The 23,320-nt window shown below is 41.9% G+C and overlaps 3 protein-coding genes across 4 annotated transcripts in view; 2 read left to right on the forward strand and 1 right to left on the reverse strand.

The window, feature by feature from the left end:
* Positions 1-1,671, forward strand: part of LOC124008283 (arrestin red cell-like) — a 94,779-nt gene extending 93,108 nt beyond the window's left edge. Inside the window, exons 14-16 of the mRNA XM_046319439.1 lie at positions 45-121; positions 222-276; positions 396-1,671. Of these exons, the coding sequence (XP_046175395.1) occupies positions 45-121; positions 222-276; positions 396-495 (232 nt within the window). The 3' untranslated portion in view covers positions 496-1,671. The remainder of the gene's footprint in view (positions 1-44; positions 122-221; positions 277-395) is intronic.
* Positions 1,672-6,730: 5,059 nt separating this feature from the next.
* On the reverse strand, positions 6,731-9,020 carry LOC124008640 (mediator of RNA polymerase II transcription subunit 11-like). The gene is made up of 3 exons (XM_046320115.1): positions 8,752-9,020; positions 7,870-8,000; positions 6,731-7,235 (listed from the first exon to the last, which is right to left on the reverse strand). The coding sequence occupies exons 1-3, from the start codon at positions 8,819-8,821 to the stop codon at positions 7,092-7,094; spliced, it is 345 nt and encodes a 114-aa protein (XP_046176071.1). The 5' UTR covers positions 8,822-9,020; the 3' UTR covers positions 6,731-7,091.
* A 24-nt stretch (positions 9,021-9,044) lies between these two features.
* LOC124008638 (proline-, glutamic acid- and leucine-rich protein 1-like) overlaps positions 9,045-23,320 on the forward strand; it is a 28,002-nt gene continuing 13,726 nt past the window's right edge. Inside the window, exons 1-12 of one of the 2 annotated variants that reach the window (XM_046320110.1) lie at positions 9,045-9,233; positions 9,471-9,641; positions 10,237-10,386; positions 17,976-18,047; positions 19,571-19,787; positions 19,900-20,029; positions 20,189-20,276; positions 20,356-20,444; positions 20,782-20,895; positions 20,988-21,138; positions 21,385-21,544; positions 21,752-21,807. In XM_046320110.1, coding sequence (XP_046176066.1) covers positions 9,090-9,233; positions 9,471-9,641; positions 10,237-10,386; positions 17,976-18,047; positions 19,571-19,787; positions 19,900-20,029; positions 20,189-20,276; positions 20,356-20,444; positions 20,782-20,895; positions 20,988-21,138; positions 21,385-21,544; positions 21,752-21,807 — 1,542 coding nt within the window. In that variant the 5' untranslated portion in view covers positions 9,045-9,089. Of the gene's footprint in view, positions 9,234-9,470; positions 9,642-10,236; positions 10,387-17,975; positions 18,048-19,570; positions 19,788-19,896; positions 20,030-20,188; positions 20,277-20,355; positions 20,445-20,781; positions 20,896-20,987; positions 21,139-21,384; positions 21,545-21,751; positions 21,808-23,320 lie in introns of both variants that reach the window. The other variant, XM_046320109.1, reaches the window with a different exon arrangement.

Genomic DNA, 23,320 nt, shown 5'->3' on the forward strand with positions numbered 1-23,320 from the left:
GTGTTCTGGCACAGGTCCAACATAACTGTGTGTGCTCTGTACAGGGATGTCTCGGTGGAGCTGCCTTTTGTTCTAATGCACCCCAAACCCTCTGACCTACCCATCTCTAGACCTCAATCAGGTACAGACCAATGTGTGTTTAATGGAGAAACATATGTTTTCGAAAAGTGTTTTGCGGGAATATTTACCTGTTTCGAAATGCCATTACTTTCCACCCACAGTCGTCCCAGAAACAGATGCCCCAGTTGGCAGTAACCTGATAGAGTTTGAGACAAAGTAAGAGAGAGAAAGTGTTTGTGTATCTCAAATTTAAATGTAACCTTGTTTGTTGAACACAATTTTAATCTCTCTTCCTCCTTCTCCCTCCCTTCATCGCTCCTCCATCTCTCTGTCAGTAATTTCTCTCAGGATGATGACTTCGTTTTCGAGGACTTTGCCCGTCTGCGGCTGAAAGGAACGAAGGACGATAAGGATGAGGATGACCACTTGTGCTAGCTCTCCCTCTCCCAGGATCATGCACCTGAACCTGGGGAGAGGTGCTTGGCGAGTCCCTGGTCTCATGTTGTCTCCAGGCCAGTAGGCTCAACTTCAGAAAGGGGGAGCAGGAACACTCATATGTATTCTATTTTTCACCCCCCCCCCTCTACTTCTCCTTCTTCTCTCTTCTTTCTTGTACATCTTTGATGAGATTTTCCATTTCTAGTCGAGTTTGTTTTGTCACGAGTTTGTTTGAGAAACAGAGAGAATGAGGGATGAAACAGAGAGAATGAGAGACAGAGATGGAGGGATTTATAGGAGTGTCGAGTCCACAGTCTCTGTTTTAGGAAATCCTTCTATATGTTTTGGATCCATTCTTTGATTCAGGGTTGATGTTCTAAGTTCTATATGCTCTATAGGTCCCAGCTTTATAAGAAGTGGGTAGACAGACAGATATACATTTGTCATTATTTACATGATTGAATACCATGTACCTAAGGTTGCAAAATTCCCCAAATTCCCAGATTTTCCCAAAATTCTGGTCAGAAGAATCTGGATTTCCAACTTATTCTCCCCTGATTCTGGGAATCTTCCATCCAAGATCCAACCAAGATTTCTGGGAAAACCTGGGAATTTTGAGGAAAGTTTGGGGAATTTAGGCAATCCTATATGTAACTGTAATGTACAGGACTGCAATGCTGCACAACTACTTAGAGGGAACATGAGTTTAATAGTTTAGTTAATTACATTGTTATGACATAGTTATAACCAGTTATTACACTGTAATTATATTGTTGTTATTACACTTTTACCTTATCCTTGACACCCATTATACCCACTATGTAACTCAATACTTTACCCCTTTATGGCAAGTGTGAAACGATTACATATCCTCACACTGAGGGAGTGAGTGTGTAAGTGTCCTGTGTGTGCAGTGCTCTTAGTTATTGTCGCGGGGTGTAAAGTGTACTTACATTCAGCTACAGTGAGCGTTTCAGTGTAGTTCAGTTCCACTGAGGGTGTGAGTGTGATGCAGTCAGCTACAGTGAGCGTTTCAGTGTAGTTCAGTTCCACTGAGGGTGTGAGTGTGATGCAGTCAGCTACAGTGAGCGTTTCAGTGTAGTTCAGTTCCACTGAGGGTGTGAGTGTGATGCAGTCAGCTACAGTGAGTGTTTCAGTGTAGTTCAGTTCCACTGAGGGTGATGCAGTCAGCTACAGTGAGCGTTTCAGTGTAGTTCAGTTCCACTGAGGTGTGATGCAGTCAGCTACAGTGTTTCAGTGTAGTTCAGTTCCACTGAGGGTGTGAGTGTGATGCAGTCAGCTACAGTGAGCGTTTCAGTGTAGTTCAGTTCCACTGAGGGTGTGAGTGTGATGCAGTCAGCTACAGTGAGCGTTTCAGTGTAGTTCAGTTCCACTGAGGGTGTGAGTGTGATGCAGTCAGCTACAGTGAGCGTTTCAGTGTAGTTCAGTTCCACTGAGGGTGTGAGTGTGATGCAGTCAGCTACAGTGAGTTCCGTTGATCAGTGTAGTTCAGTTCCACTGAGGGTGTGAGTGTGATGCAGTCAGCTACAGTGAGCGTTTCAGTGTAGTTCAGTTCCACTGAGGGTGTGAGTGTGATGCAGTCAGCTACAGTGAGCGTTTCAGTGTAGTTCAGTTCCACTGAGGGTGTGAGTGTGATGCAGTCAGCTACAGTGAGCGTTTCAGTGTAGTTCAGTTCCACTGAGGGTGTGAGTGTGATGCAGTCAGCTACAGTGAGCGTTTCAGTGTAGTTCAGTTCCACTGAGGGTGTGAGTGTGATGCAGTCAGCTACAGTGAGCGTTTCAGTGTAGTTCAGTTCCACTGAGGGTGTGAGTGTGATACAGTCAGCTACAGTGAGCGTTTCAGTGTAGTTCAGTTCCACTGAGGGTGTGAGTGTGATGCAGTCAGCTACCGTGAGCGTTTCAGTGTAGTTCAGTTCCACTGAGGGTGTGAGTGTGATGCAGTCAGCTACAGCAGTGTAGTTCAGTTCCACTGAGGGGTGTGCGTTTCAGTGTGAGTTCAGTTCAGTTCCACTGAGGGTGTGAGTGTGATGCAGTCAGCTACAGTGAGCGTTTCAGTGTAGTTCAGTTCCACTGAGGGTGTGAGTGTGATGCAGTCAGCTACAGTGAGCGTTTCAGTGTAGTTCAGTTCCACTGAGGGTGTGAGTGTGATACAGTCAGCTACAGTGAGCGTTTCAGTGTAGTTCAGTTCCACTGAGGGTGTGAGTGTGATACAGTCAGCTACAGTGAGCGTTTCAGTGTAGTTCAGTTCCACTGAGGGTGTGAGTGTGATGCAGTCAGCGTGAGGATGCAGGTGATTGTATGTACAGACAGTGTATTCTGTTAAGGACTACATAGAGACTTCAGGCAGCACAACCTACACACACACCCTACATTCAGCGGATGCCATGAACACGATAAATAGCTATTTTTTCACGTTCATGATTTGCCCAAAGTCATTTTCTTGGTAGGTCAGGTGGCAGTTTGATCGAACCCAACTGTCAATAAGATCAGGGCTCATGTCTATGACGATAGCCTACTGTACTGTACTGGGCCAATTATAAAGCTGTGGTTTTCGAGAGGAGTAGGAGTGCTGATCTAGGATCAGGTCCCCCCGTCAATATAATCTTATTCATTTTGATCGACCAGGTCAACCAGGTAGATCAGGTCGACCAGATCGACTAGGAGGACCAGGTAGATCAGCCAAGGATATTTTTTTGACAGCTCACAAAGGGTGCCCCCTAGTGTTTGAAAAGCTGTAGTCTTCTGCAGGTCTATTAATAGAGTATTTAAAGGAGGTTGTAGGTGGAAGTTTCCCCCTCCACTGATACAGGGTAAGATTATTTTGGTGTAGGGCAGCGGTTCTCAAACATGGTCCTCTGGACCCAAAGCGGTACATGTTTTTTTTTTTTTGCCCTAACACAACACAGCTGATTCAAATGATCAAAGCTTGATGATTAGTTGATTATTTGAATCAGCTGTGTAGTGCTGGGGGAAAACCCAAAGCGTGCTCCCAGAGGGGCCCCGGGACTGAGTTTGGGAAACCCTGGTGTAGGGTAATCTGATCCTAGATCTGTGGTTAGGGAGTGACTTCTACCTCAATTGTGCGAAGTTTAACATTGACCAACCTCTTAAACCTACCAGCATCCAACTTAAGCCTCAATCATCAGAATCACCAATGTAGGGATCAGGGGAAAGGGGGTGGGAGGGAAGGGGTGGGAGGGAAGGGGTGGGAGGGAAGGGGTTGGAGGGAAGGGGTGGAAGGGGTGGGAGGGAAGGGGTGGGGTGGGAGATAAGGGGTGGGAGGGAAGGGAAGGGGTGGGGGGGAAGGGGTGGGAGGGAAATTAATGGAGAAAAAAAAACATTTTATTTTTGTTGTAATAATCGCCAGAGATATATACGTACTTAAATGTTGCCATTATTTGTATTTTATTCCTAAAACATTGTTTTATTTTTTATTATTAAAAAGTCATAGGTGATAGGTGATATGAACCAACTGCTGTAAATATTCGTACTGTTTCGTTCAACTCAACAGCCAATAGGTGTTCACTATAGAACACTGCAGTCCAATGACCGAGCACAGTTTATAGGGTAATCAGTCACAGAATCCACCGTTTATAGGATAATCAGTCACAGAATCCCAGTTTATAGGATGATCAGTCACAGAATCACAGTTTATAGGATGATCAGTCACAGAATCCCAGTTTATAGGATGACCAGTCACAGAATCCCAGTTTATAGGATGATCAGTCACAGAATCCCAGTTTATAGGATAACCAGTCATAGAATCCCAGTTTATAGGATAATCAGTCACAGAATCCCACAGTTTATAGGATAATCAGTCACAGAATCCCAGTTTATAGGATGATCAGTCACAGAATCCCAGTTTATAGGATAACCAGTCATAGAATCCCAGTTTATAGGATAATCAGTCACATAATCCACCGTTTATAGGATAATCAGTCACAGAATCCCACAGTTTATAGGATGATCAGTCACAGAATCCCAGTTTATAGGATGATCAGTCACAGAATCCCAGTTTATATGATAATCAGTCACAGAATCCCACGGTTTATAGGATAATCAGTAACAGAATCCCACAGTTTATAGGATAATCAGTAACAGAATCCCACAGTTTATAGGATAATCAGTAACAGAATCCCACAGTTTATAGGATAATCAGTCACAGAATCCCAGTTTATAGGATAATCAGTCACAGAATCCCAGTTTATAGGATAATCAGTCACAGAATCCCAGTTTATAGGATAATCAGTCACAGAATCCCAAATCCAGGTTCTCAAGGACCCCTTAGTATGCTGGTCTTAGTTCTGAAACTTTTTCATTCAGTCAGTTAATTTACAATTATCTATCAACTTAATTTAAACATACTTCATCAATTGAATGTAGTTTCATAAGTCCACTTTAAGTTTGATAAATAAGTTCTGTTTTGAATTGTATAGAAAATCAGAATAACCAGGGGCCCCTCGGGACCAGGATATGAAAAGATGGGCTACTACTGTATCATCTAGATTGTAGACACTTCATAGGCTATTACAGAGTACTTTGCAGTCATTTATGGGTATATTGTATGTCTGTAAAGGTGTTCAGGTGCAGAATGAAGATGGATAGGGAGGATTGATTGATCGATTGACACTTGGCTCATTTATCAGATTGGAAAGGGGAAACCTACCCACCTAATGTACCATTTCAAAGCGGGACAAGCTTCAACTATGGCAAGCCAAGAGGAACAAATGACTAAGCCAGCAAATGTAATGTAACACTGATCACCTCTTCTTATGAAAAGTGTTGAATTGATTGTCGCCGTCGCCATTTTGGTTCAATGACAATAATGTTATTTTTTAACATGAAATGTGTGGCCTCATTCAACTTGTGTAAACCCATCAACAATTGTCCATGGTTAATGAGATTTATATCGAGTCACGATAACAAACAATATTGCACATTCGTTTTTACCCCTTTGAATGCACCATACTGTTACTAACACCCAGATGATGACATCATAGGAACAGGGTGTAATCGTAGAAAGAGAATTTCTAGAATTGACATCTCCATTCAAGTCATGATTATTTCCCTTCTTGTAATTATATTTCTATGGGTGTGATGTCAATCACAACACACTAGTCATGAAGCTTCACAATTAGGTTATAAAGATTCATAAGAAGGTAATAAACGTCACACTGTGTTCATGTTATGAATGGATCGACGCGTGGCATTCTAAAAATGCAGTGTCTTAAAGCATTATGAACAATTTAGTGATGTAATAATAATAATAATAATATAATTTAGTGACTTACAGTCATGTGTGAACATGGGTGGTTCGAACCCACAGAAGCGCCATGCTCTACCAACTGAGCTACACAGGACCAGTAGAACATTCAGAACCTCTTAGGGACCATGTAAATGTTACAATGAGCTATTTTGTATTTAAAGTGGCCTCTTATGAAGCAGTATGCCTTATGAACCTTCATAGGACCCTTATAAACAGCCACAATGGATGATTAAACTGTGCAAAGGAAATAAGGCATGAAAGGCTGTCATATATTGATGATGTCACAGCTAAGGGGGCCTCTTGTGGCTGCTTTTATATTCAGTTATATCATGTTTTATGACTGCATCATAAGGTGCTATGAAGGCATTATAAGACTTTGCAAGAAACCACTTCAGGTTGTTACCAGATTTTCCTTTGTTTGTCAATCTGAATGGTGATTGTCTTCGTCAGTCTGTAAACCGGTCAAGTGTAGCGAAAAACAAAAAAACTTAAAGTGGAAGTTCAGTATTTCACAACTTAACCGTGGATTAGTTTCCCCATAGACTATGAGGTTGAGGAACCATCTAAAACACTCAGTAAAATACTTAACTTCCCCTTTAAAAACAAAGATCTTCTATTTTTTTCCCCTTCCACCTTAGTTGAGGTATCCATGGAAATGCACAGAATTATGTTGGTTTGTAGACTATTGTGTAACTATTGAGTCAAGATTTCTATTTTCTTTTAAGGACAATTTTAAGCTACTACAACTATTACTACTGCTAAAATTGAGATTCATAGAGAACTATACTTAAACGCTACCTGATAATTTAATAAATTCACAGATAAAGTAAGACAAAGTATATTGTTAAGGAAACCAAGATACTGTATAAGCAATATGTTATTTTAGTCAATAAAATTGAACAAAATCACAATGGAGAAAAAAAATGTAAAAAAGGTTTAAAAAGCATTGGAGAATATATGTCGCTTCTTTATTTTGTACTGCATTTTAGAAAATGTCAATTTTTAAAAACAGTTAACATACAAAACAGGTCTCAGTGTGTTTATTTGTTAGTGTGTACTGTGTGTATACAATATGAAGGAATGTATCAAACAAATAGGAAAATGTAATGAAACACTAACTTTATTACAAAACATAGCCAGATACATTTTCTGACTAATATCATAGAAAAATGAAAAAACAAAAGAAAAGTATTTCAGACCCCATCTCTCTGCGGCAGGTGGTGCTAACACACCACGGTGACAACAAGTCATGGATACGTCCACCGACTGCACTCTCCCGACCATCGTTCTGGTGTGACTGTTTTCTCTCAGGGTTGAGGATCCAGCATGACTTCGCAGGTGCGTCCCAGCTCTCCCAGTTTGACCCTGGCGTACTCTGCTCTGTTCAGGGCCATCTGACAGTCCTTCCTAGCTGAGTATGTGGAGCCTTCGTGGGGCTGGCCTGTGGCAACCTGCAGGGGAAAGAGAGAGAGAAGGCAGTGTGTGAAAGGGAGAAATGTAAGTGTTCAGTTAGGTGAATGTGGGCCGTTCTGACTAGCAGAATGCTACACTACCAGGTGAATGTGGGCCGTTCTGACTAGCAGAATGCTACACTACCAGGTGAATGTGGTCCGTTCTGACTAGCAGAATGCTACACTACCAGGTGAATGTGGTCCGTTCTGACTAGCAGAATGCTACACTACCAGGTGAATGTGGGCCGGTCTGACTAGCAGAATGCTACACTACCAGGTGAATGTGGTCCGTTCTGACTAGCAGAATGCTACACTACCAGGTGAATGTGGGCCGTTCTGACTAGCAGAATGCTACACTACCAGGTGAATGTGGGCCATTCTGACTAGCAGAATGCTACACTACTAGATGAATGTGAAATATGCATAACTTTGATGCAGAAAGAATCTATGCTACTATTGTACTTAGAAAAGCCAATAGGCTATAGTGTAGTCACATAATTAGAGTCATATCTACACTAGCAAGTTACATTTCTATTGTTCAATTCCCGGTGTGGCACACCGTGTGTGTGTGTGTCTGTGTGCAAGGCCACGCATGTTTGTGTCAGTCTGTGTGTCTGTCTCTTCTTTGTCCTACCTGTGTGAGGTATTTGATCTGTGAGCTGAGTTCAGTCTCCACTCTGCTGACCGAGCCAGTAAACTGACTAAGCTGTCTGTCCAGGAAACTGGCATTGTGCTTGTCTTTAGACAGCTCCAACACGATGTTACCTAGAGAAGATTAACACAGTAAACAGTATTAGGCATATATGTATTTACGTACAGATACTGACATTGTGCTTGTCTTTAACATCTCCAGGCGATGTTACCTGCAGGAGTCAGAATATGAGCACAGAAATCAACATTATCAAAGAGTAGTCTAGTCTACAGATATAGAGATAATAGAGCGACAATGAATGGCTATTCCTTCGAGAGCTCTATTTCTAATAGAATAAATGTGTGGCTACCTACAGCTAACTAGTTATACGGAACATGACACAGGTATAGCTAGCTCTGGTCCAGCAAGCCACACTGTGGATCAGAGCTAACCCACTGGGCACTGTGGATCAGAGCTAACCCACTGGGCACTATGGATCAGAGCTAACCCACTGGGCACTGTGGATCAGAGCTAACCCACTGGGAAAAAACTAGTTCAATAAACGTCGTTTCCAAGTCATAAACAAATCCATGTGATGATGTAGAATCAACGAGGAAGACGAATTAGATTTGCAAAGTCATGAATTTAAGGTAATTTCGTATTGTTTTAAACTTTTAACGTAAATCCAATTACACTGTGAAATGTTTTGCTGATTTCACTCAACCAGGTGTACCAGACGTAAATCAAAACCAGACGTTGGACTGACGTCTGTCCCCAGGTGGAATATATAGCTACCTAGGTACGTGTTTCTTATTACAGAGTAGTTGAACAGTTGTTGCTGCCGGCAGGGATAACGCTATACACTAATTAACAGTAGCTACTAACCGGCGCACTGCAGAATCGTTGCAATTTGATTCTCAACCTCCTCCAAAGCTCTCAGTCGGTCATTCGCCATCACTTTCACTCACTGGGAGTAATACAATCAGAGAAACGAATCTTCACAGAAACGGCTACGGCACAATATCGTAGCTAACAGTTCGTTAACTCAATGCATTAATCCAAAAATGCTGCCAAACTCATTCGTGTCAAAACTACACACTAAAGAAAGCGAACATGATCAAAAGCCCTTCTGAGAAAGGGCGCATAGAAATAACGTCAACACATTAGGTGCGTAAATATTTCCGGCGTACAATGATGACGTTGTAGCGTGGCGAAGTGGCAAGATGGCTGCAACAGCGGCTTGGATGCATGGCCCTGCCAATATGCGGTTAACCGAGGGTCTGTTGTCTGTTCTGAAAGAGCAGCGGCCCGAATATTTACCTGCACTTTTAGCAAATTACCGGGAGCATGGAGTGGTTTCGACTCAGGTAAAATTAGCCAGCTATTATTGGAAGTAGCCACGGATGGCAGCATCCCATCGGCGCCAGTCCGTAGCATCTGTTCCAATGCAATGGACTCGTGCTAGTCTTTGTTTTACTGTTGTGTCATAGCTACATAGCGTGCTACATAGCTAACTATATTGAAGTTTTGCTTCTAAAATGTGTATAGTAGGGTCGATCGCCTGGTTCCTGTCTCTTACTTCTCGCTCCGCTTCTAACCCCCAGAGTTCCGCAGCAGTTGGTGGTCTCGTGGGACTCAGCAATGCCAAACTCGGAAACAGCAAAACCAGGTTTGAGGGCCTGTGTCTGCTGTCAGTGTTGGTCAAGGATAGTTCTAGCGATGTGTTCCAGCAACACTGTCTGTCTTGGCTAAGGTCCCTACAGCAGGTCATACAGGTGAGACACACATGTATGGACTGGAAACACCTGTAGACTTTCACCATAAACACACCTATGGCAAACATCTGGGGTGTATTTATTACTTCTTGCAAAAAGGTAATTGTTTATTGTTTCAGAAACAAACGGATGCAACCAGCACACACCTAATAAAATTAGGACCAACCTGAATATGTCCAATTTAAAACTCTAAATGTTTTGCAACAGAATCGGTGTAATAAGTACACCCCTCGATTAAGAAATGCAGGTACTGTAACTAGTAACTACATCGGTCCAAAACATTTACAATGAGACAAATCAAACCTGCACAACACAAATAAATAAAACACCTCTTTCTCATCTGAAATCATGGGGACGTCAGAAAGAGCTGGGGTGTATCGATTAGTCGCAGACTAGCAAAATGTTTTGCAACGGAAAGCGTCTACTCCACATTTAAAAACAAGAGTTTCTATTGGACAAATTCGGGTAGGCTTCGTTTGGTTCCTAGAGTTTTCCTTTGAAAAATGTTTTGCAATAATCCAAATGTTTTGCTATGGTCTTCAACTCGAGGGCTAAATATATTCCTTTTCACACTACATTTGTTTCTCTCTCTCAGTCCCAGGCCCCTCTCCCGTCCATCCAGCTAGCGGTGGGTGTTCTCCAGGACCTGCTCCAGTACTCCTCCCAGCTACCTGAGCTGGCCAGGGAGGTGGGCCTCAACTCTATCCTGGGGATCCTCACCTCCCTGCTAGGCCTCAAGTCTGAGGTAAGACTAACGCTTAAATTGGGCCAGTACACATTGGTACTGAGTTCTGGCACCTCCTAATTTTCAACAGCTCCAGTACCAGCAGTTCTTATGGAATATTGGCTGTAAAATATGATGAGTACCAACACTCAAAATGAGTACCTGCACCTATTTAATTCCACTTCAAGCACTGTAATTGCGTAGGCTGAAGGATACCATTTGAAGGAAATTGTGATGGTGGCAAAATCTGCACAGTCAAAATCCAGGTGACCATTGAGTCACGGTAATCTCCTCTTACGCACTCTGGACATGTGTTGGTAGTAGAGGTCGACCGTTTATGATTTTTCAACGCCGATACAGATTATTGGAGGATCAAAAAAAGCCAATACCGATTAATCAGAAGATTTTTAATAACTTTAAATAATACATGTAATAATGACAATTACAACAAAATAAAAGTGTTCATTCAGTATTAACTTAATATAATACATCAAAATCAATTTAGCCTCAAATAAATAATGAAACATGTTCAATTTTGTTTAAATAATGCAAAAACAAAGTGTTGGAGAAGAAAGTAAAAGTGCAATATGTGCCATGTAAGAAAGCTAACGTTTAAGTTCCTTGCTCAGAACATGAGAACATATGAAAGCTGGTGGTTCCTTTTAACATGAGTCTTCAATATTCCCAGATAAGAAGTTTTAGGTTGTAGTTATTATAGGACTATTTCTATACTATTTGTATTTCATTAACCTTTGACTATTGGATGTTCTTATAGGCACTTTAGTATTGTCAGTGTAACAGTATAGCTTCCGTCCCTCTCCTCGCTCGAACCAGGAACACATCGAAAACAGCCACCCTCGATGCAGCGTTATCCATTGCTCCACAAATGCAGCGGTCCTTGTAGAGCAAGGGGAACAACTACTTCAAGGTCTCAGAGCAAGTGCCGTCACCGATTGAAACTCTATTAGCTCGCACCCGCTAACTAGCTAGCCATTTCACATCGGTTACACCAGCCTAATCTCGGGAGTTGATAGGCTTGAAGTCATAAACAGCTCAATGCTTCAAGCACATCGAAGAGCTGCTGGCAAACGCACAAAAGTGCTGTTTGAATGAATGCTTACGAGCCTGCTGCTGCCTACCACCGCTCAGTCAGACTGCTCTATCATGGACTTAATTATAACATAACACACAGAAATGAGCCTTAGGCCATTTATATGGTCAAAACCTGGAAACTATCATTTTGAAAACAAAACGTTTATTCTTTCAGTGAAATACGGATCTGTTCCGTATTTTATCTAACGGGTGGCATCCTCAAGTCTAAATATTGCTGTTACGTTGTACAACCTTCAATGTTATGTCATAATTATGTGCAATTCTGGCAAATTAATTACGGTCTTTGTTAGGAAGAAATGGTCTTCACACAAATGGTCTTCACACGAGCCAGGCGTCCCAAACTGCTGCATATACCCTGACTGCTTGCACGGAACGCAAGAGAAGTGACACAATTTCCCTAGTTATAAGAAAGTCATGTTAGCAGGCAATGTTTACTAAATATGCAGGTTTAAAAATATATACTTGTATTGATTTTAAAGAAAGGCGTTGATGTTTATGGTTAGTTACACATTGGGGCAACGACATTTCTTTTTTCGCTTATGCGCTTGTTAAATCATCACCCGTTTGGAGAAGTAGGCTGTGATTCGATGAGAATTTAACAGGCACCGCATCGATTTTTAAGCAACGCAGGACACACTAGATAAACTAGTAATATCATCAACCATGTGTAGTTAACTAGTGATTATGTTAAGGTTGATTGTTTTTTAGAAGATAAGTTTAATGCTAGCTAGCACCTCACTGTGGCGTCTTGCAGCAGTCGCGTAACAAGCAGTCTCCTTGTGGAGTGCAATGTAAGGCAGGTGGTTAGATCGTTGGACTAGTAACCGGAACGTTGCAAGATTGGATCCCCGAGCTGACAAGTTAAGAATCTGTTGTTCTGCCCCTGAACAAGGCAGTTAACCCACCGTTCCTAAGCCGTCAGTGAAAATTAGAATGTGGTCTTAACTGACTTGCCCAGTTAAAATATAATTTGTATTTTTTTTTATAAACGTGTGTGTTCTTGTATGTGTTTATTTGAATGAGAGTGTGTGTATATGCATGTGTACAAACACCTGAATGGCATCAGCCTCAGACAAACCGGCATTAGTTGTAAAAACACTTCCACTTAGTGTCATTCAAATGTACTTTTTTATTATGATTTATTTGACTTTTTAAAACATTTTTTTATTTACTTTTATCTTTGACCATCATTCTATCTCTCACACAGCACCTCCACTCCCACTTGTCTCCAATTCCACATACCAACCCTCAGCTTCCCTCAGCCCATCCCATCTATCTCTGCTGGCCACCCACTTCGGGTTTCTACGCAACACATATCTTTCAACTATGCTGTGATGTTTAATGTACAATTTCAATCTATCGAATAGAATCCACAGATTGCGAGTTGAAGATAAATACTTTTACTAAGAGTATTAGTATATTAGTAATTGACTGACCCGGTCTCTCCAGATCTCCTATTCTAGGGCCAATTTTAGATCAATGTTCTGCATTTTCAGCCATTCCTGAACCTGAGACCAGAAACAAGCTACCTGAGGGCAATACCAAAATAAATGGTCTATTGATTCTGTATCCTCACAACAAAATCTGGAGAGCTTTAATGATTTTATGCCACAAATATTCAACATTTTGTTGGTGGCAATAATTCTATATAATAATTTTAGCTGAAAAGCACGAAGTCTTGAATCTTGCGTTGTTTTATATTTATGTACCATGGAATCGGTACCTCAAACATCTCTTCCCAACTATTTTTGCAATCTGTTTGGCACAGTTGTCAACATCCTGGTCCTCAAATGAAAATGGTATACAGACAGACCAGTTCCTCCTCACGCTGCCACCCGTCTCCTCGTATCCAGCTCTGCTTGTTAGAAAAAAAGAGAGACTTTTGTCAAAGTATCTTTTTCAATTAATCAAAAATGAGACATGGCAATCTGCACAAAGGCAAAAAGGCCATTACTAAGAAAAGCTCATCCATTGTTTAGAAATCTACTTGAGAACCATTTAGGGTTCAAATAAAACTTTTGAATGAGTGAAGCTTTTAGAGAGAGGTTTAGTGCTTTTATATTTAATCATCTCAACCCACCCAATTCATTATATAGATAGGCACCTTTTATTTTGTCTGGTTTAGGGTCCCAGATAAAGCAAAATATTTTTTGCTGATATGATTTGAAAAACGAATCATCAGGAGTAGGTAGCACCATAAGTGAGTAAACTGAGATATGACTAAGGAGTTAATCAGGGCAATTCTTCCCTCAATAGACAGGCATTTACCTCTCCATGGTTGCAGGATCTTGTCTATTTTACAAGTTTTCTATTGAAATTCATTGTGGAGAGCTTATTTATATATTTTGTGATATGAATACAGAGTATGTCTACTTCACCATCAGCCCATTTTATAGGTAAACTGCAGGGTAATGTAAAAGTTGTATTTCTTAAGGATCCAATATGTAATATTGTACACTTATCATAATTAGATTTTAGTCCAGAAAGGTTATCTAGATCTTCAATGAGACATTGCAGCTTGCAGACTTAATATAAAACTTGAGTCATCGGCATACATGGACACCTTTGTTTTTAAGCCTTGGATTTTTAATCCTCTAATGTTATTGGATCTGATTTTAATAGCATTTCTATGGCCATAACGAATAGATATGGTGACAGCGGACACCCTTGTTTAACTCCTCTTGACAATTCAAAACTCTCTGACAAGTAGCCGTTATTTACTATTTTACACCTAGGGTTGCTATACATTATTTTTACCCATTTTATAAGAGAATTACCGAAATTGAAAAAATCCGGGCATTTTAAAATAAAATCCTGTCTTACTTTATCAAATCGCTTTTCAAAATCCGCTATAAATACCAGTCCTGGCTTCGTATATGTTTCATGATGTTCTATTATTTCCAGTAGTTGTCGTATATTATCTCCACTGTATCGTCCACGTAAAAACCTGTCTGATCAGGATGAACAATACCTGGTAAAACCCTTTTAATTCGGACTGCTATGCATTTTACTAGTATTTTTGCATCACACCATTGAAGTGTAGGGGGCCTCCAGTTTTTTAGACTGGGTCTTTATATTTGCCATCTGGGTCTTGTTTTAATAATAGAGAAATCAGACCTTCCTGCTGAGTACCTGACAAACTACCATTTCTATAGGAGTAGTTAAAACAATCTAACAATGGAGCTTTTAGTATATCAAAAAATACTTGATATACCTCTATCGGTATCCCATCAAGCCCTGGGGTTTTTCCAGACTGAAAGGATTTAATATCCTCAAGAAGTTCTTTCTCTGTAACTTGGCATTCGCACTGATCTTTCTTTCTTGTTAATTTTCCATTTTTTATATTATTTGTAAAGAATTCCTTTCCATAATCTTCATTCAGTGGGAAAGGATGAGGTGGAAAAGAGAACATCTGCCTAAAATAATTACTTCCTCTTTTAAAATATAATTTGGAGAATCATAGATAACTCATTACTGAAGTCGGAGTTTCTGCAAATTATTTTTTGTTAGTGTTCCTGTATTGGAGATTCAGGAAGAATTTAGTGCATTGTTCTCCATATTCCATCCAGTTTGTTTTATTTTTTAAATAGATTAAATTAGATCGTTCTTGAATAAGTTCCTCAAGTTCTTTTTGATTTTCCTCTAAATGATTTTTGTATCTCTGTAGTAGCCATCCACATGTTAGAGCTTTTGCATGCGTTTCCTTCTCCTCTCTCTCCTTTGTTCCTTTCTTGAGGATGCAGAGAGGGGGGCTGTCAGTTGATTTAAATCTCTTTAGTTGTGAAAACGCACAATGTTTCTGGAACAGATTTCACCTGCTTTCCCAAATGAAGCACTGGGTAAGCACAGCAGTGTGGTTGCAGAGCCCATGATGTATAGAGTTTTGGTGAAACATCACCTGTCGCCCAGCAGTTGATGTGTGACGTGAAATACGTTTTCTTTTTAGCCTAGACATTTCTTCATGCAATGCCGTGTGAAAACAGAGTTTAGATGTTTTTCACTAACAAGAGAAGGATCCCCAGCTGCTAATATACACTGCTCAAAAAAATAAAGGGAACACTAAAATAACACATCCTAGATCTGAATGAATGAAATATTCTTATTTACTTTTTTCTTTACATAGTTGAATGTGCTGACAACAAAATCACACAACAATTATCAATGGAAATCAAATTATCAACCCATGGAGGTCTGGATTTGGAGTCACACTCAAAATTAAAGTGGAAAACCACCCTACAGGCTGATCCAACTTTGATGTAATGTCCTTAAAACAAGTCAAAATGAGGCTCAGTAGTGTCTGTGGCCTCCACGTGCCTGTATGACCTCCCTACAACGCCTGGGCATGCTCCTGATGAGGTGGCGGATGGTCTCCTGAGGGATCTCCTCCCAGACCTGGACTAAAGCATCCGCCAACTCCTGGACCGTCTGTGGTGCAACGTGTCGTTGGTGGACGGAGCGAGACATGATGTCCCAGATGTGCTCAATTGGATTCAGGTCTGGGTAACGGGCGGGCCAGTCCATAGCATCAATGCCTTCCTCTTGCAGGAACTGCTGACACACTCCAGCCACATGAGGTCTAGCATTGTCTTGCAGTAGAAGGAACCCAGGGCCAACCACACCAGCGTATGGTCTCACAAGGGGTCTGAGGATCTCATCTCAGTACCTAATGGCAGTCAGGCTACCTCTGGCGAGCACATGGAGGGCTGTGCCCCCCCCCCCCCCCCCAAAGAAATGCCACACCATGACTGACCCACCGCCAAACCGGTCATGCTGGAGGATGTTGCAGGCAGCAGAACGTTCTCCACGGCGTCTCCAGACTGTCACGTCTGTCACATGTGCTCAGTGTGAACCTGCTTTCATCTGTGAAGAGCACAGAGCGCAAGTGGCGAATTTGCCAATCTTGGTGTTCTCTGGCAAATGCCAAACGTCCTGCACGGTGTTGGGCTGTAAGCACAACCCACACCTGTGGACGTCGGACCCTCATACTACCCTCATGGGGTTCTGTTTCTGACCGTTTGAGCAGACCTTTGCACATTTGTGGCCTGCTGGAGGTCATTTTGCAGGGCTCTGGCAGGGCTCCTCCTTGCACAAAGGCGGAGGTAGCGGTCCTGCTGCTGGGTTGTTGCCCTCCTACGGCCTCCTCCACGTCTCCTGATGTACTGGCCTGTCTCCTGGTAGCGCCTCCATGCTCTGGACACTACGCTGACAGACAGCAAACCTTCTTGCCACATCTCGCATTGATGTGCCATCTTGGATGAGCTGCACTACCTGAGCCACTTGTGTGGGTTGTAGACTCCATCTCATGCTACCACTAGAGTGAAAGCACCGCCAGCATTCAAAAGTGACCAAAACATCAGCCAGGAAGCATAGGAACTGAGAAGTGGTCTGTGGTCCCCACCTGCAGAACCACTCCTTTATTGGGGGTGTCTTGCTAAATGCCTATAATTTCCACCTGTTGTCTATTCCATTTGCACAACAGCATGTGACATTTATTGTCAATCAGTGTTGCTTCCTAAGTGGACAGTTTGATTTCACAGAAGTGTGATTGACTTGGAGTTACATTGTGTTGTGTAAGTGTTCCCTTTATTTGTTTGAGCAGTGTATTTTTCAGCTGCTCACTAAAAAACCAGAGTAGACTACCCGGTGTGACACATTAAACTGCAGGAAAGCGGCCTCCATTCACTATTTTGCTGTTCACTACATGCATTGTTCCCCCCTGCCCTTTTCCTACCCATTTGATAATGGGCCATTCTAAATCGAAACAAATTTGACTTGTTAGTAAAGACGCAATTTAAATTGAGAATAGTCCAATGATTGAAAATATGATCACTTGATGAGAGAACAGCTGTGCAGCCTGAGACGAGGAGCAGAGCGACCACTTTTATTTCCATTCTTTATTTAGTCACTAGTCTATAGTCACATCATGCAGCACACATATGGGTTTTTCTAAGGTTTGTATCAGTCACAACTAAAGTTGCCAAGGAACTCTAAATCTAGTGTATCGGACCTGTTTCAAATGATCACTTTTACGCTCAACATAGCCACCCGCTCCGGAATGGGAAAAATATCATTTCTATTTTATTCTTCTTAATATAAATGAATGCCACAGGACTTATCAGCATATCTTGTCAGCTAAATGAACACGCCTACAGCCTATGGCAGGGAGCACAGCCAGATAACCTGCAGGAGGACAACTCACATTCTGTTCTTCTGAAATACATTTTCTGACTAAAATAAATAACATATTTCTTGTGATGTTTTAGAATAAATATATATTTTAAACTTTTTTTAAAAAATGTAGATGTTCCAAAGGTTTGCATCAGTGGCTTGTATGTGTGGTGACCAGGAGATGCTAAACGTGTTTATGTTAATTAACGGTCAATTACCGTGATGGAGCAGTCATTAGAGTGACCATAACCTGGCTGGCGTTAGTTCATTACCGACACACTCCTAATTGTAGTTACAGGTTGGAAAACACTTGTTTTTGTCTCTGCCAGTTTCACCTAGCGGCCATGGAGGGGATGACTGCATGTATGACCTTCTACCCCAGAGCCTGTGGCTCCCTGAGGGTGAGTAGTACACATCACACATTCATTAGATTACAAATGAGATGCTTGTCTTTTCGTGTTCTGTTTCTTTAGGAGACGCTGTGTTGTATTTCTGTCTCTGCCAATTGGTGTTCTTATGAAGACACCCTGAGCGGTATACAAATAAGCAGGATCAAGCCAGCTAACTTGCTTAAATGTTAGGAAATAACTCTTTTGTAAGATAAGCTTATCCCGGGCATGTTCTAATTAACTCAACAACCAAAAACAGATATCCAGGTTTAGCTTTCATAATAAACCCTAACATCAGTAGTTATTTCTGGGTGTTTATCCAAGTTAGCAGCTAAATCATTGATCCTGCTTTGTAGTATACCACTCTGATGAAGGCTAAGGGCTGAAAGGCATTGGTATTAATACTTGTATCTCTATCTCAAATTCTAAAATACATCTAACCAAATCTGCCCTACTACCCTCCGATGGAGGGCTCCATCTCTACTTATGGAATCTCAATCATTTCCCGTTTGAAGTATTTGGGAATAGATTCCATCCCTAGAACGCTCAAATCAATAAAATTCCACCTCAGTAAATGGACTAATATCCCGTTTGCTTTAACCAGCCGAATATCGATTATTAAAATGAATATGAATATATTACCAAGACTGAATTTCTGTAGTTCAATGCTTCCCAAGTCCCCCTTCTGGCTGTTAGGATAACATCCCATAATGCGGATTAAAATGTATATGACATATAAGCGAACCCGGATAAAAGTAACAAACTTGCAAAGAGGGAAATACGTTGGAGGACTAAACTTTAAATAGTATTTCCAGGCACTATAATTTCTCTCCATCCTAAATTGGTTTAGACATTACTCTTCTGCCCCCTGGCTGAGTATAAAGAGAGATCTGGTGTCTCTTCTGCCCCCTGGCTGAGTATAAAGAGAGATCTGGTGTCTCTTCTGCCCCCTGGCTGAGTATAAAGAGAGATCTGGTGTCTCTTCTGCCCCCTGGCTGAGTATAAAGAGAGATCTGGTGTCTCTTCTGCCCCCTGGCTGAGTATAAAGAGAGATCTGGTGTCTCTTATGGCCCTGGAAGAACTGGTCTCCAATGATGTTTCCCTTAAACAATGTAAACTAAGCTTTGGTCCTATTAATATATAATAATAATAATATATGCCATTTAGCAGACGCTTTTATCCAAAGCGACTTACAGTCATGTGTGCATACATTCTACGTATGGGTGGTCCCGGGGATCAAACCCACTACCCTGGCGTTACAAGCGCCATGCTCTACCAACTGAGCTACAGAAGGACCACATCATTTCTATTGGGTGCAACATTTAAAAACAACACAATAATGCCTTGCGATCTGGATGGTGGCCTTTTGGTCCAAATGTGGAATACGTACTCTTACCGATATCATGGACAGTGATGGTTCGAGACATTTTAGGGATGGAGGCCCACTTCTTCTAATGTTTTATTTTCCTGTTTATACTGAATTTATTATTCAGCTTTATGGAATTTCCTCTTCACTGACAATTAGTCTTCAACAGGACAAGCTGGGTGCCTGTTTCCTATCCAAAATGGACAGTGTCATCCCTGAAGTCCAAGAGGTGGCGTGTGAGTGTTATGGTCGTCTGCCTTGTCTGGGCGGAGTCTTGGAGAGAGGGGGAGGCGGGCGTAGAGCCGAGGGATGGACCAATCAGCTTCACTGCCTGCTGGCCTCGGCCAATGGCATGCTGGCACAGCTCTACCAGAGCACAGAGTCCGGTAAAAGAACACTTCTATGAACTGAAATCTTGGAACAACATGGTGGTCTTAGACCATCCATGTCATGAGTATCTGATGTGATTCTCTCTCTCTCTTTCCTGTGGTCTAGAAGGGATGGTGCCGTATGAGGGGCCAGGTGTAGAGCTACCCTACCCTCCCCTGGACGACACAGACCCCCTCGTCCTCCTCCAGCTCCAACACAGATACAGAGGTGTCTGCCTGGCACTCAAACACACCCTCGGGTAGGTGCACATAGTGTTTTAACACACTCAAACATACACACTCTGCTCTTTATTTCTCTACCCTTCTATTTGAACCAAAATGTCTCTTTTCCAAGTAAAAAAAAGTGCCATTTTGTTTATGTAAGTGATGAGTGTTTGACAGGGATTTGTTTCTCTCAGTGTGGACCCGGCCTCTGCAGTGCGTTTGCCTGTACAGCAGGTTCTCAACCTGGTCTGTCGCGCCCTGGCAGTCAGCTCCAAGAGCATAGTGAGTTGACTTCCAGAATGTACAAGAACTGAGCGACCGTGTAGTTGGTGTATGACCACTAGTGTGTCTTGCCTTCCAGAATGTAACAGGTGATGGGTCTGTGCGACTGCTGGTGTTACCTTCCATACACAACCATACTGTAAAGGTTCTGCATGCTCTCATCACAGCGTAAGTACTCTACTGAAGGCAACCCAAATGCTAGCTGGGTCAAATCTGACACGATGTATCCCATCTAGTCAAAACCTGTCTGAAAACAAGGAAATGTGTTTTTGGTTGCCTAGGCAACAACCTCCGTAATGCAGCAGAACACATCTGTTGTGCTCATGCCAACTCCATTGCTGTCATTTTGTCGTCAAGCAATGAGTTGGCATGACAACACATACAGATCTGGTACTCGGGCTACCCCAGTGCTGGCTTTTAATTATTATTGGGTGTGTTTTATTCATTGGTGGACTGATGGACTTAGTGATTGATTTCTTCTTACTCCCTGCTGTATGTTCCTCAGTGTAGGCAGTGGGTTGGTGCAGTACTCAAGTATGTTACAGAGACTGTTCTCTCAGACTCTATCTGCCTGGACCCCTCTACCTGAAACCAGTCTGGGACAACAGCGAGCATTCAGGTAACTTACAACGCATACATGCGCGCGCGTGCACACACACACTTTTAAAATCTTTTAATTGGTTTCCTATGTGTTTCTACTTTGACCCATAGTGCAGTGCGAGTGTCCCTGTACCGAACCTTAGAACTCTGGGTCAAGGTGGGAGGAGCCTCAGCTGGTGTGCTGCAGGGAAGCCCCACCCACTCCGAGATCCTACTGGCCCACCTGCTGGGTGACATCACGCCGGGAGCGGACTCTGTCAGGGTGATAAGATCTGATTGGTTTATTGGAATGGCGAAAGCTTAGGATGGTCATTACTATGGCTCTGTCTGAAATTAAACTTATTCCCTATGTAGTGCACTGCTTCTGGTCAACATTATTCACTCACCCTCCTAATAATGCCTCACTGTCTGTCTAACGCCAACCTCCCTTCTTTTTATCCCCCTCCTTTCTTCTCTCTCCCCCTCCACCTAATTCGCTCGCTCTCTCTCGCTCTCCACCCCTCCTCAGCTCCGTGCGGGCCAGTCGATAGTGGCTGATCTGGTTTCCAGCAAGCCCTGCCCTAAAAGCCGGAAGCCTGGATTGGGTATGGGCAACGGGGGCGGAGCCTCTCTGCAGAGGAAAGGAGACTCGCTGGCCAATCAGGACACATGCGTGTCTGCACTCAGAGGTGAGGGGGTGGGGGTTTATCTCATGCAGTTACATTTTTAGAGAAGTGTAAACTAAATAAATAATTTTGGTTGTCTTTTAATTAAATTTTTCTGAGTCATGTTGCCAGTGAATATTTGTAGCATTACAGACGATCACAGGTGAATGATATCTTGACTAGCCGTGCTGTGGTGTGAGTACAGGACCATTGACTCTCTCTCCTTTACAGCACTGAGACAGATCATACTGACCAGTGGAACTCTGCTGAAGGAAGACATACACAAGGTCAGTTCTGTGTGTGGTATTCTTCTATAATCCTTCCCCATAGTGTTTATGATACTGTGTGTGTGTGGTATTCTATAAACCTTCCCCATAGTGTTTGAGACTGTGTGTGGTATTCTTCTATAAACCTTCCCCATAGTGTTTATGATACTGTGTGTGTGTGGTATTCTATAAACCTTCCCCATAGTGTTTATGAGACTGTGTGTGTGTGGTATTCTATAAACCTTCCCCATATTGTTTATGATACTGTGTGTGGTATTCTATAAACCTTCCCCATAGTGTTTATGATACTGTGTGTGTGTGGTATTCTATAAACCTTCCCCATAGTGTTTATGATACTGTGTGTGGTATTCTATAATCCTTCCCCATAGTGTTTATGAGACTGTGTGTGGTATTCTATAAACCTTCCCCATAGTGTTTATGATACTGTGTGTGTGTGGTATTCTATAAACCTTCCCCATAGTGTTTATGAGACTGTGTGTGTGTGGTATTCTATAAACCTTCCCCATATTGTTTATGATACTGTGTGTGGTATTCTATAAACCTTCCCCGTAGTGTTTATGATACTGTGTGTGGTATTCTATAAACCTTCCCCGTAGTGTTTATGATACTGTGTATGTGGTATTCTATAATCCTTCCCCATAGTGTTTATGATACTGTGTGTGGTATTCTATAAACCTTCCCCGTAGTGTTTATGATACTGTGTGTGGTATTCTATAAACCTTCCCCATAGTGTTTATGATACTGTGTGTGGTATTCTTCTATAATCCTTCCCCGTAGTGTTTATGATACTGTGTGTGGTATTCTTCTATAATCCTTCCCCATAGTGTTTATGAGACTGTGTGTGTATTCTTCTATAATCCTTGTGTGGTATTCTTCTATAATCCTTCCCCATAGTGTTTATGAGACTGTGTGTGTGGTATTCTTCTATAATCCTTCCCCGTAGTGTTTATGATACTGTGTGTGGTATTCTTCTATAATCCTTCCCCATAGTGTTTATGAGACTGTGTGTGTGTGGTATTCTTCTATAATCCTTCCCCGTAGTGTTTATGATACTGTGTGTGGTATTCTTCTATAATCCTTCCCCATAATGTTTATGATACTGTGTGTGTGGTATTATATAATCCTTCCCCATAGTGTTTATGATACTGTGTGTGGTATTCTTCTATAATCCTTCCCCGTAGTGTTTATGATACTGTGTGTGTGTGGTATTCTTCTATAATCCTTCCCCGTAGTGTTTATGATACTGTGTGTGTGTGGTATTCTTCTATAATCCTTCCCCGTAGTGTTTATGATACTGTGTGTGTGGTATTATATAATCCTTCCCCATAGTGTTTATGATACTGTGTGGTATTATTCTATAATCCTTCCCCATAGTGTTTATGATACTGTGTGTGTAGTGTGAGATTGGTATTCTATAAACCTTCCCCATAGTGTTTATGATACTGTGTGTGTGTGGTATTCTTCTATAATCCTTCCCCGTAGTGTTTATGATACTGTGTGTGTGGTATTATAT

This window comes from Oncorhynchus gorbuscha, linkage group LG21 (genome assembly GCF_021184085.1).
Source record: "Oncorhynchus gorbuscha isolate QuinsamMale2020 ecotype Even-year linkage group LG21, OgorEven_v1.0, whole genome shotgun sequence".
NCBI lineage: Eukaryota > Metazoa > Chordata > Actinopteri > Salmoniformes > Salmonidae > Oncorhynchus > Oncorhynchus gorbuscha.

Coding starts and splice junctions, on each gene's coding strand:
- LOC124008640 (XM_046320115.1), bottom strand. CDS start 8,821: ATGGCGAATGACCGACTGAGAGCTTTGGAGGAGGTTGAGAATCAAATT. Junction 8,001..8,751: donor AACGATTCTGCAGTGCGCCG/GTTAGTAGCTAC, acceptor AATCTTCTCTAG/GTAACATCGTGTTGGAGCTG. Junction 7,236..7,869: donor AGATCAAATACCTCACACAG/GTAGGACAAAGA, acceptor TTTCCCCTGCAG/GTTGCCACAGGCCAGCCCCA.